Raw genomic sequence first — 13,097 nt, 5'->3', positions numbered from 1 at the left:
TAGACAAACAACAAGGACCTACTGTAGAGCACAGGGAACACTACTCAGTATTCTGAAATAACCCAAATGGGAAAAGAATCTGAAGAAGAGTGAATATATGTATATGTATAACTGAAGCTGGTGTGCTGCAGTTCATAGGGTTGCAAAGAGTCAGACATGACTTAGTGCCTGAACAATAAATGAATCACTTTGGTGTACACCTGAGACAACAGTGTAACTATACCTCGCACTTTTTTTTTTTAAGTTCAACTTAGAGTTCTGAACCCTGGGTTAAAGTTCCAGTCTTGGATTTCTTTGTTCAGGTTGGTTTATGTCTGTTTTTTCAGTTCAGTTCAGTTCAGTTGCTCAGTCATGTCTGACTTTGCGACCCCATGGATTGCAGCACTCCAGGCTTCCCTGTCCATCACCAACTCCTGGAGCTTGCTCAAACTCATGTCCATCGAGTCAGTGATGCCATCCAACCATCTCATCCTCTGACATCCCCTTCTCCTCCTGCTTTCAATCTTTCCCAGCATCAGGGTCTTTTCCAGTGAATCTGTTCTTCACATCAGGTGGCCAAAGTATTGGAGTTTTAGCTTCGGCATCAGTCCTTCAATGAACATTCAGGACTGATATCCTTTAGGATTTACTGGTTGGATCTCCTTGCAGTCCAAGGGACTCTCTAGAGTCTTCTCCAACACCACAGTTCCAAAGCATCGATTCTTCGGCACTCAGCTTTCTCTACAGTCCAACTCTCACATCCATACACGACTACTGGAAAAACCATAGCTTTGACTAGATGGGCCTTGTTTGTTAGCATTGGCTAATGGGGGAGGCTGTTGGATGACTGAAGGAAAACTTTTAAACCTGATTTAATGAAGGCCCTCTGACTCAGGAGACAGAAGACACTGCTCCCTGATTGACAGTCATTGCCCCCGTGACCTATAGTGGTTTCACAGGCGTCCATCCCAGAAGAACATACCCTGTTCCTGGGAGAGAGGTATTTCCACCCAAGACACCTCCGTGGGATCCTTTTGCTCCATCCTGAGAGCAACCTTTCAAATGGGGAATGTTAATAGCACAACTGACTGTAGTCCTCTGGCATGTATTCTTGCAGAACTGGTCAATGTTTAGCTATAAGCCAATGGAAATGAAGAAAATTATTTTCTTTGTAACACTGCCTGGCCCTGGTATTAGGTGAAGCCTCAGGGAAAATGGCCAGAGAATGGGTCTTTGAACTATGGTACTATTTTAAAATTAGACTTGTTTTATTAGAGGAAAAACGGGGTTAATCCCATTATACAATCATTTATGCCTTTATATTGGAATAAGAATTTGCAGAAGAGATGTAAGATTGTGGTTCAGAGGGAAGAACCTCAGAAAAAGCCTGTGTTCATGGAGTCAAAGCCAAACAATGACTGACTGCATGCAGACGCCCCTCCAGCAGCCCCTTGCATGGTCCCCCTGCCCATGAAGGGGGTCTTCCTGTGAGCAGTGCAGAAGGTACCAACAGCCCTCCCAGGGCTGCCCTTATCCGATCATCATAAAGGAACACTCTTTCCTCCCTGTACCCACCAAGGTGCTCAGTTTGCCCAGGGAGCACTCTACCGCAGGCAGGGCATTTCTATTAGAGCAGGTCCCAGAAGGCTTAGATGACCAAGGCCAACACAGGGGACTCTGACCAAGGCCAACACAAGTTTCAGCTTGAACTTATACAACTATAGCAATAATAAGCCATCTTACTGAGATGACCCTCAGAAAACAGAGAATCTCTTTGCATGTTTTGCTACTCATCACCCTAACTGGGCTGCATGCAGGCCTTCATGAACACTCTCCTGTGGAGAAGCACAGGATGGTATTAGGGAAGGCTCTGAATCACATGGGAGAAGGAAATGGCAACCCACTCCAGTGTTCTTGCCTGGAGAATCCCAGGGACAGAGGAGCCTGGTGGGCTACAGTCCATGGGGTTGCACAGAGTTGGACATGACTGAAGTGACTTAGAATGCATGCATGCATTGGAGAAGAAAATGGCAACCCATTCCAGTGTTCTTGCCTAGAGAATCCCAGGGACAGAGGAGCCTGGTGGGCTGCCGTCTGTGGGGTCACACAGAGTTGGACACGACTGAAGCGACTTAGCAGCAGCAGCCTGAATCACAACCAAATCGTCCAATCAGGACTTGGGAGGCATGGACCATGCCTGGAGCTGACCCAGAAGGGACCCCCGTGACCCAAGGGGATTGAGCAAGGCTGAACCATCATAAGGAATGTTTAATAACAGACCTCAACAGGGGTCCTGAACCAAACAGCTTAAACGAGATCCAGGAGTACAGCAAGGGCCCCAGGGGAACCCCTCCTCTTCCCTGAGAGGGCTGAAGGCTGACAGACGATATACTGATGTGGATGTGGAATATCCAGCTGGACCTGCCCTGTTCCCTTGTGGAGAACATTAAGTGTACTCCCAGGTCAATCTTCTGCCCTCCAAGCTGCACCTTTACAGTTGGAAGACCAAGCCTCACCTAGATGTCCTGAAGAAATTCTGCAAAAGCTAAGAGTGATGTTTGGATTGACAGAAGGCCAGAAAGAGCCAAGATGGCTGTCCCAGTAGCAGTAAAACTCTGTCCAGGGGACAAGGTGCTAAATTTAAGTAAGTAAGTAAGTATCAGTCATTTAGTCATGTCTGACTCTCTGCTGCCCCATGAACTGTAGTCTACCAGGCTCCTCTGTCCATGGGATTTCCCAGGCAAGAATACTGGAGTGGGTAACCATTCCCTTCTCCAGGGGAGCTTCCTGACCCAGCAATTGAACCCAGGTCTCCTGAATTGCAGGCGGATTCTTTACACTATGAGCCATCAAGGAAGTCCAAATATAAAGCAACAGGCATCTAAAGAGGCACATGAAGGAAAGTATAAAGCCTCTGACAATCACCTTCTTTAAATATCAATTATTCAGACCTTGTTGATCTTCATGTAACACTTCCATCCCATCTGTACAAAAACCCAGGACCAGAGATAACTGTTCTATTCAGGATTTGAGGGCTGATATGCAGATGACACCACCCTTATGGCAGAAAGTGAAGAGGAACTAAAAAGCCTCTTGATGAAAGTGAAAAAGGAGAGTGAAAGAGTTGGCTTAAAGCTCAACATTCAGAAAACGAAGATCATGGCATCTGGTCCCATCACTTCATGGGAAATAGATGGGGAAACAGTGGAAACAGTGTCAGACTTTATTTTTTGGGGCTCCAAAATCACTGCAGATGGTGATTGCAGCCATGAAATTAAAAGACACTTACTCCTTGGAAGGAAAGTTATGACCAACCTAGATAGTATATTGAAATCAAGGCTATGGTTTTTCCAGTGGTCATGTATGGATGTGAGAGTTGGACTGTGAAGAAAGCTGAGTGCTGAAGAATTGATGCTTTTGAACTGTGGTGTTGGAGAAGACTCTTCAGAGTCCCTTGGACTGCAAGGAGATCCAATCAGTCCATCCTAAAGGAGATCAGTCCTGGGTGTTCATTGGAAGGACTGATGCTGAAGCTGAAACTCCAATACTTTGGCCACCTCATGGGAAGAGTTGACTCATCAGAAGACTCTGATGCTCAGAGGGATCGGGGGCAGGAGGAGAAGGGGATGATAGAGGATGAGATGGCTGGATGGCATCACCGACCCAATGGACATGAGTTTGAGTGAACTCCAGGAGTTGGTGATGGACAGGGAGGCCTGGTGTGCTGTGATTCATGGGGTCACAAAGAATCGGACACGACTGAGTGACTGAACTGAACTGAACTGAACTGAAGACCAAAATATGACTAGATAAACTTTGCAAGGGAAAAGCACACAATTTCTCAACCAACTCTAAACTAGTTAGTGTTTGAAGTATCAAAAAGATAAAGAAATTTACTGCCAGATGGAGCAGAGGCATTAACTAGGGTGACTGCAGCCACCCCCAGAAGGTGCTTGTGAGGATTCCTAGGAATGGCTGAGTATTTCATCTTTGGACTCCTGATGTTGGACTCAGCCAAACACAAACATGAGGCTCTTAAAGGAAATGACAATAAGCCATTAAGCTGGACTCTGAGCTGTCATAATGTGTTCCACACCACCAAGGAGAAACTTTTAAGAGCCCAGCATTTGGTTGCCCAGGTATTTTGTGCATGAAACAGTCTTGGAGCTAACTCAATACTTAGATACCATCAGAAGGCCTGTAGCTTACTTTTCTAAACAATTGGGCGCCTACATCAAGGATTGCCAGTTTGCTTCTGGGCTGTGACTGCAACCTTTCACAAGGGGCTGAAAAATGAACCCTCGGCACACTCCACATCATGCACTGCCTTTCCTAGAACAAAACAGTGGATGTGGGCTTACTTTGGGGAGATGGGGCAAAGACCAGGGCACACCACTCGACATCTGAATGTCACCTTACAGGCAGTATCAACTCTAAACCCAGCCACTCTGCTCCCTAGGACAACAGGAGAGCCTGTTTACAACTGTATACAAATAACTGAAGACCTGAGCTGACTGGTCAGCCTTTAGACATACTCTTGGATGGGACCAGTTTCACAAACAAGGGAGGGGGGCGTGCAGTTGTAGCTCATCAGGAAGCCCTGGAAACAGAAGCCATCGTCTGGGTCCATCTGCCCAGAGCTCACTGCTCTCATCGTCTCCTGCCCTGAGCCTAGGAGCTAAGAGACAGTGACCACATGTACTGACTCCAAGTCAGCCTTCTCCGTCGTATGTGTGCACGGGGCCACCTGGAAAGAGAGGTCCACTGATGTCAGGAAGGAGAGAAACGAAACACACAGAGGAGACACCAACCTTATTATTAGTAAATGCTGTTAAAATGCCAGGAGGAGCAGCTGTTGGGTGCTGCTTGGGTCACTCAAATGGATCATCACTTAACTAAAGGAAATAATTAGGTGGATCTGGCGGCACAACAAGCATCCAGAACCAAAGACCCAGATCTAGAGACCCTACCACTAACTCGAGTGTGGACCATCCTCATTGAAGCCTCAGATCTGGAAATGGATCATCCAGAGAGCATGCACAGGGAGTTCATGAAGACTGGGGACTTAGATGGCGCTCAGGACGAACAGCCACAGAGGCCAGGTTTATGATGAGTTTATCCCAAACATTTAATGGACAGAATTTTACTCATCTACACTGAGGAACCCATGATGGGAGGGCTGTAAAATGTCATGGACTCCAGCAGTTCACTGTTGGTCCATAAAGACAAATGAGCATTCAAAAGGTAAACCAAATTGCTAATCTGTTTCTGGATTGCTAATCCAGAAACAATCCTAAAACTGGGCCACCCTGTTGATAAAAGGGTTACATGCTCGAGGGACAGAACCAGAGGATGGTGGCTAAAGAGACTTCACTGTACACCAAGTGCCAGGGACACTGTAGAAACGTCTAGACGCTGGTGATGTCATCACTGTGGCAAGGCTTTCCCACATAGTACAGAGAAAGTTTCTGCAGTAACAAAGGCCTTCCTCCGAGAAATAATCCCTTGTATGGGGTCGCCTCTTCTGATTCAAAGTGACAAGAGAGGAGCTCTCATAGATGACGTGACTCAAAGGTGTCAAGGCCCTTGGAACGTGATGAAGCTCATGCTTCTTGGAGACCTCAGTCCATGGGGAAACAATGAATCATTCCTTCGCCAAGACAAGCCAAGAAACCAGAGTAACCTGGGATAAGGTCTGACCAGTTGCCCTGCTGAGGGTCAGAGTGGCCCTGAAAACAAGCTCCTATTGAGCCTGTACATGATGTTCTACAGGAGATCTTCCTGAAGGTCTCAGTGGTAACAGCACTACATTTGATAAAATGTGTACAGCGTCTTGGTGCTGTCTTCTTTTCTACACATAAATATGTGTCTAGCCCACTAGGGTTTCCCACGACGTCCCCTTGCACTGCACAATCCCCAGGACTGCATCCTCCTCACACTTGGACAAACCCACACAGTGAGCACCCGTGCAGGCATATGAAATAGCCCCTGTGACGTCCTTCTGGTTACACATCCTCCAGGAAAGCTAAAGTAGTCACACCCTGGCCACCCCACTCCCAGGCACTTTAAGTAACTCTTCAAAAGGAAACAGCTAAGACTCCACCTGGCCAAGACGAGAAGAGAGTAGCATCTCAAAAGCAGACTATTTTGACCTAAGAGTCTGGTACAGGCCTACATAAATCCAAATTCAATCACTAAAATGTTAAAAACAGGTTTTCATGGATTCCCAAAGAAATAAGGTCTGTTTTGAAGGACTGTTAAAGTTAGGAGCCATAGTATCTCAGGGTTAATCCTCTTACTCATCAAATTCTGTCCTCATTGTCCACCTCCTACATTTAAAGAGCACCGCCTGCCCCGCCCCGGACTCACAGGACGATTGCCTGAGACTTCAGAGTTCAAGGTGGAACATGCAAATATTTATTAGGTAAGTGCAAAACAATTTCATTCTTCTTATAAAAACCCACATCCCTCATCAGCAGGAAGCAGCTAGCAGAGGTCCTCAGCCCTACTTCTCTTAAGACTGAGGCGTGAACAAAGAAAAAGCAGGTAAAACATCACCGAGCTTAAACGGACATAGCTCCTTGCATAGGTGTATTGAGGAAATCTGCAGTTATTGTAGGGAGACCCCACTGTGCAAGTTCAAGATGGGTCCCCACCCCCACACCCTCCACCCCATGCCCCTCCAACCCCCTGCTCCCTAGCCATCTCCAGGATGACCACAAACCCAGCATTTTCAGTCTGCAGATATCGGAGCGTAGAAAAGCTGCCACACTTGCGCTTACAAAGCGAGGAGTCCCTAAGTGAGGATGACCCGGCTCCAGCACAAGGTGCAATACTGTGGACTATCATCAAGGCAGCTTCCAAGCTTGAAATTCCCTGGACCCTTAAATTCCACCCTGATCCCTGGGTCGAGAACCAGATTTGAGCCTTGGCTCCTGTCTGCCTGCTGGTCCAGCTTGCAATGGACCTTTGCCTTTCCTCAAAAGCCAGGGCCATAATACTTGCCTCTGTGTGCTTGGGGAGCCACGCCCTTGCCTTGTAACAGAAATCTCTTCTCTCGCACTCAAGTACAAGTGAGGTCTATGCAAAGCATCTAATCTCCGCAACCAGAGTCCTACCTGACCCGAGGAGGTGGGTTCCCAGTGACTCTGCACTCCAGGTGGACCCGACTACCTTCTGCCACTTCTTGGCTCCGCAGCTTCTGGATGAACCTGGGAGCGGCTGGTGGGTGGTGGGCGCTGCGGGGCGGTGGGGATGAGGGGCTGTGGCTGGGCCGGGCCAAATCCTGGGCCACAGGGTGGTGATGCCTGGGCTCTGGGGGCCTGGCCCCAGCCTCCACGTCCTGCCTGTCCCGGGTTGGGTGATGCCCAGGTGCCGGAGGCCTGGCCTCGGCCTCGACGTCCTGCTGGTCCCGGGTGGGGCTCCGGCTGGCCGAGGCGCTCCTTGGGTCTGACGGCTGGTTTTTAGGGGACAGGTACCCGCTGTCCGGGGACGAGGACTCCCCGTCCGGGCTCCTGGTTCTGGGCTTGGCAGCTTCTCGGAAGATGGAGGTCAGCTCCTCTATGAGGGTGGCCGCCTTGTCATTCAGCGGGCTTTGGGGGCCGGCCCTGCCGGGGCGCGTGGCCCTGGGCTTGGCAGTGGTGCCGGGGGTCTTGGCCACCTGCTTCCCAGCCTTGCGCAGGCTCCGGATGTAGCTGGGCCTGGCCAGTAGGGGCGAGACTCCGGGCTTCCTTCGCGATGCGGGTGAGGAGATGTGCTCGGCTTGCTCTGCTGGTGGAGGCGCGGCAGGTACCCGCCTGCGGGCCCCAGGTGTCCCTGGGGACGCGTGGTCGCCCGGCCGGACCTCCGGAGGGGCCGGTGGCTTCCGGCGGCTCCTGGGAGAGGGGCTGCAGCACTGCGGGACCTCCTCGCAGTCGCAGTCGTCCGTCTCGGAGCTGGCGATGGCCCTGCGGGCCAGATCCAGGCTCTTGTGGATCTCCTCCTGGCTGAGGAAGGCCGACAGCCCGGGGAAGAAGGCCGCATTCTCGCTATCTTCCAGCAGGTCCGAGAGCGAGTCATAGAAGGAGTCGTGGGAAGACGTCTCAGACATAGTCGAGAGGCTCTCATGCACTCTGTCCACTTCCACAGGAAGGCCGGTGTCTTGAACACAGGCTGTGAAGGACAGGAGACACACCTGCGTTAGTAGGAACGACTGGGGGTGTGTGTGTGTGTGTGTGTGTGTGTGTGTGCACGCGCGCGTATGACCACGGTACTACTCATCCACAAGTTGGGAGAAACATAAAGGGGAAAACATACTTTTAAAATCATTTCCTCTATAAATTGGAAAAGGCATCGAGCATACCTGTGTTTATCGTTGACCATTTTCCTAATTTTTAAAATTCTGTTTTTATTTATTTGACCGTCTGGCTTGTGGGATCTTACTTCTGGAACCAGGGATGAAACCTGCACTGCCTGCAGTGAAAGCACAGAGTCCTCACTGGACCCTCAGGGAAGTTCCTTGTTCATTATTTTAATTTGATATTTGCCCCCGAGTGAGTACTAAGCATCTCACGGTGCTGTGCTGTGCAAGTCGCTTCAGTCGTGTCTGACTCTTTGTGACCCTATGGACTGTAGCCCGCCAAGCTCCTCTGTTCATGGGATTCTCCAGGCAAGAATACTGGAATGGGTTGCCATGCCCTCCTCCAGGGGATCTTCCCAATCCAGGGATCAAATCACATCTCCTGCATTGGAAAGAGGATTCTTTACAACTGGCGCCTTGAGGAAGCCCAAGCATCTCACTAAAGCTCTTCAAATAATTCAGGAGGGTGACCCCGCCCGTGGTGCTGTGAGTGGTCCAGGGCTTCTGACCCTCAGGCCCTCCTCCATCGCCCCACCCACTTCTCTTACAGCTCGAATTTCATTGATGTTATGCGAATAGGAGTGTGTTGATATTTTAAGCAAATCTGACTCTGCTTATGTCACCCTAAACCACAAAATGCACTTTGATTTGTTTTCATTAGTGTTTAGTTTTTGATGAAATTTTGGAAACCTTTTTATCTCTTCCTTTCCTGGTGTGTCCATATGTGCATTCACATTCATTCATTCATTCATTAGTTAATTCAAGGCAGAGCTGAAAATTGATTACTAAATTTCAGGTGCAGAGGGACAGCTGTGCTCTAGTCAGCAAACTTCCCCGTAAAGGGGCAGATAATCACTGGACTGCTCAGCATGGGGGAGGCATTTACCAACAGCCATTATACAGATTATTTCCCTTAGAAACTGTACAACTAGGGCTTCCCTGGTGCCTCAGTGGTTAAGAATCCACCTACCAATGCAGAGGACACAGTTTCAATGATCCCTGATCTGGGAAGATCCCAGATGTTGAGAAGCAACTGAGTCCATTCACTGTAACTATTGTGCCCGTGGTAGAGCCTTGGAGCCACAATTACTGGTCACACGTGCTGCAGCTACTGAAGCCCTCGTGCCCTAGAGTCAGTGCTCCTCAACGAGAGGAGCCACCGCAGTGAGAAGCCGAAGCACCACAGCGAAGACCCAGTGCAACTAAAAATAATAAATTTTAAAAACCAACACCCCAAACAAACAGAAGACCCCAAAACTGGCAGGCCCGGTTTAGAAAGAAAAAAACTGAGGGGGGAGCCAAGACTCCACCCCATATGATGACCCACACTGTTCGTCTCACACTTGTGGTTTTAAAAAGGTGCCACCTGATGGGATCCGGTTGTCTGAATCAGGTGTTGCTTATAAACTGCTTGCAGAGTGAAAGAAAAAATAATAGCAGGAGGGCATATATAGTCCAGGTTTAATCTGTGACCCCAATATTGCTGCTAAAACATGCACAGGACTCAGGAAAGCGCTCATATAATGTGGATGGAAGGAGAGGTTTCTATGTGGCCCAAGCCTACTAGAATAGTATGCCTCAGAGATTTCCTTGTTATTCAACCAACGGCCAAATTAAGAGGCTGTAAGCAAAGAAGTACAACTGCAGACATCACCATTATAGTTCCGAGGTTTCATGGCTTGTTCCCTACAGTGCATCTGGCAACTGTGTGTTGGTGAGAAGACATAGAAAATGCAGCACACCATGAGTGCTGGGGGCACATGGAGGGCCAGGTGGCCCAGCCAGATGAGGCACAGCTGCCACTCAAGGAGCTGCAGGAGGAGCTGGGGTGGGCCTCTCGGTGCCCTGGTGGATGAGGGTGACCTACGACTGGGAGATGGGCATCTTCAGGACCCCCAACACCTACTACAGGGGCAGCTACTTCAAGGCACCTCAAGAGCCCCATCTGTGATCCCTGTGCCTGACACACAATGAGGCAGAAAAACATAAAAACCTTGAAATTTGGAGCAGAGAAAGGTTTATTGCAGGTCCTGTAAGGTGACAGGTGGCTTCTGCCTTAAAAACTGTAGACTCCAAAAGCTTTCAGCAGAGCCCACATCTTGGAAAGGGGAAGGAGGACGTGGTGAGTTGTGGCAAATGTCTTAGTGTCAAAGCCTATGTTTTTGAGGCAGGGCACCGTCACAGTGCTCTTGTAAATGTCCACCAAATCAACTTTCCTCTCTGATCTGACAGGAAAGGCCAGGTCCCCAGGCGCAGCTGTCACCCTCCCCTGCCCCAGTCCTGGCCAAGAGAAGGCAGAGCTCAGATGGTGTCTCTCAGGGCCAGGTCCCCAGACCCGTCCAGTGGTCACGGCTGAGGGGGCCAGGCACCTAGGACCCAGCTGGCCTCAGGCTCCTCAGGACGCCCAGATGTGGGGGCAGGTCCCATGCAGATGGGCGATGCCATCAGATCACAGAGGTGGGGATGGGGAGAGGGTCACTGCCACCTGGAGGCCTGGTCTTGGCCAGCAGCCTTGGTGAGCCTCTGGAGCCCGCAGGACAGAGCCCCCAGACTGCTCCTGGGCCCCCAGCTCATTCTCTGGCCTGAGGCTGGGTGAGAAGACAGATCCACCTCTTATCTCACTGCTCAGCCTGACGACCACCACTCCCCGACGGCTGGCTGAGTGCGCCACTAAGGGCTGCTCACTGGCCAGGCCTGGGTCCCTTCACGCCTCAGACTCTGAGCCTGCTTTCAGATGATGGCGTGTCCCTGCGGCCCTTGCCTTTTCCTGCCTCCCGCTTCCACTACGTCGTGGAGGAGTTGGCGGGTGGAAAGGTGTTGGGCTCGCTGAGGAGGGAGGTGGTGCTTTCTGTGTGGGTCGCACCGCTCCGAGGGCAGCTGCCCGCTGTAGGGTGGAGGATGGAGACACGCACGTGCCGGGTCTGGTAGACGTAGGAGTACACAGCTTGGTCAGGGGCTGAGAGGTCACAGGGAGGAAGGGCAGAGGAGGTGAAATAGAGCCGGGCACGGGCAGCCCGGAGCACGCTGTTGATGGTGACGGATGCTGCTGGCCCTCAGAGGGCCCCATCCGGGCTTCGGGCGAGTGTCACGGCAGGACAGAGCGTGATCCTGCTCAGCGCTGGGTGGGGCCTCGGGGGCCCCGCCCCAGAACAGCAGCAGTGCTCGCTGCACCGGCCGCCGGCTCTCCCCGGCCCCAGCCTGCCCGAGACTCGGGGCCACACGCGGAGTCGACACACTGACCTGCAGTCACCTCTTCTCTCTCCCTTGCTTTACTGGGAATCAAAATAAAGCGACTTTATGGGGGCCTAAAAGGAAAGAAAATGCAGCTCACTGAAAAGCAAGTAAAGAGGGCGCGAGGTGAGTGTCCGCTGCAGAGCAGCGTGGATGGCGGGCAAGTCTGGGTGAGGCTCCAGCACGTCTGTACGTCTCTGCCTGCTCTGTTCTTTCTGAGGGAAGCAGAATCTCCTCAAGATCCTTCTGCTTCCCCTCCATCTCCTTCGTGTCTTCCCTGTCAGTGGTTTAGTCGCTTGTTTTCCTCTAGAGTCTGTGGGTCCAGCCTGCTCAGGAGGAGAAACGTCTCCTGCGGGTTTTGGTCACTCATCCTTTCCCAGAGTGAGAAGCGGGCATGAATTCCGTTGACAACTGTTTTTTCCTCACTGACTATACAAAGAAGAAGGTGAGCCAGGCAAGGTTCGTCCTCTGTCAGGAACCTTGATCCAGGAAGAGGGATTAGACAAGGTCAGAGAAACCAAAGAGGAGGAGGGAGGGACGTGGGAGATTGACACGGGAGATCTGACGGTGGGAGAAATCACGCAAGTTTGGCCATGTCACTCCTTTGCTCCCTTTTCCCCAGTGGGGCCCCCGTCCCATAAGAGGAGGTCCACATGTAGGAGGCAGGCTCCCTGTGCACTCCTGGGTGTCAGTGAAATCTGAATTCTTGAGTCTCATGCCCCACGTCACTCGGACAGGTCCTGTGTCCCTGTGCCCAGCTGTCCACTCCCTGCTGTGAACAGCTGTATTCTTCCACATCCCCACGCTTTGCACATGCAGTTTCTTTGCCCATCCTGTCTGTTCTGTGTTTCCAACTCCAGCTCCTTGAAAACTGTACTTAATTTCACTTTTTGTTGGTGACCGCCCAGTCAATCAAATCCACTCCTTCTGAGGGCTTCCCTGGTGGCTCAGTAGTAAAGAATCCACCTGCCAATGCAGGACTTACAGGTTTGATCCCTGTGATAGGAAGATCCCCTGGAGAAGGCAGTGGTAACCCACTCTAGTATTCTTGCCTGGAGAATCCCATGGACAGAGGAGCCTGGCAGACTACAGTCCCCACGGTTGCAAAGAGTCGGACATGACTGAAGGACTCAACAGCAACTTTCTTTGCAGGCATTTTGCTATACACTCATTTTATTGAACTATAAGTATGAGTTAAGAGCCCTGTGAAGGTCAGGAAAGCAGGTGTGTGAGACAGGTGTGTGACAGCCTCTATGTGGTGGACATCTGGCAGGGTGTAGGTCACGATCGTGGCAGTTGAGGAAGAACCAACCTGGTGTTTGAACCGGGTTTGAGTCCTGGGTGGGATTTGACAGGAGAGGGAGCCACACGGCCACGGCAGATGCAGACCTGTCTGTGACCTCCTCTTGCTCTCAGCTCCTGGCCCCAAACTCCTCCCTGGGCTGGGATTTCTTCAGTGAGGAGGGAGGCGTTCTGCTCTTTGCCTGGTTTTGTCACCTGTCTTATCAGTGGTCACTCAACGCCTGGGCTCTGCTTTCTGAGAAGGACT

General features: G+C 50.9%; 2 protein-coding genes across 6 annotated transcripts in view; one reads left to right on the top strand and one right to left on the bottom strand.

The window, feature by feature from the left end:
• Nucleotides 1–13,097, bottom strand: part of PALLD (palladin, cytoskeletal associated protein) — a 366,355-nt gene that overhangs the window by 346,339 nt on the left and 6,919 nt on the right. For all 5 annotated transcript variants that reach the window (XM_010807668.4, XM_010807669.4, XM_005209784.5 and 2 more), the window contains exon 2: nucleotides 7,098–8,130. In XM_010807668.4, the coding sequence (XP_010805970.1) occupies nucleotides 7,098–8,068 (971 nt within the window). In that variant the 5' untranslated portion in view covers nucleotides 8,069–8,130. The remainder of the gene's footprint in view (nucleotides 1–7,097; nucleotides 8,131–13,097) is intronic.
• The window catches only part of DDX60 (DExD/H-box helicase 60), a 133,988-nt gene continuing 131,671 nt past the window's right edge, over nucleotides 10,781–13,097 (top strand). Inside the window, 3 exon segments of the mRNA XM_059889573.1 lie at nucleotides 10,781–10,832; nucleotides 11,010–11,203; nucleotides 11,375–11,543. Of these exon segments, the coding sequence (XP_059745556.1) occupies nucleotides 10,781–10,832; nucleotides 11,010–11,203; nucleotides 11,375–11,543 (415 nt within the window).

This window comes from Bos taurus, chromosome 8 (genome assembly GCF_002263795.3).
Source record: "Bos taurus isolate L1 Dominette 01449 registration number 42190680 breed Hereford chromosome 8, ARS-UCD2.0, whole genome shotgun sequence".
Classification (NCBI taxonomy): domain Eukaryota; kingdom Metazoa; phylum Chordata; class Mammalia; order Artiodactyla; family Bovidae; genus Bos; species Bos taurus.
The sequence above is the reverse complement of the archived record's forward strand: the minus strand, read 5'-3'. Positions and strand labels throughout refer to the sequence as shown.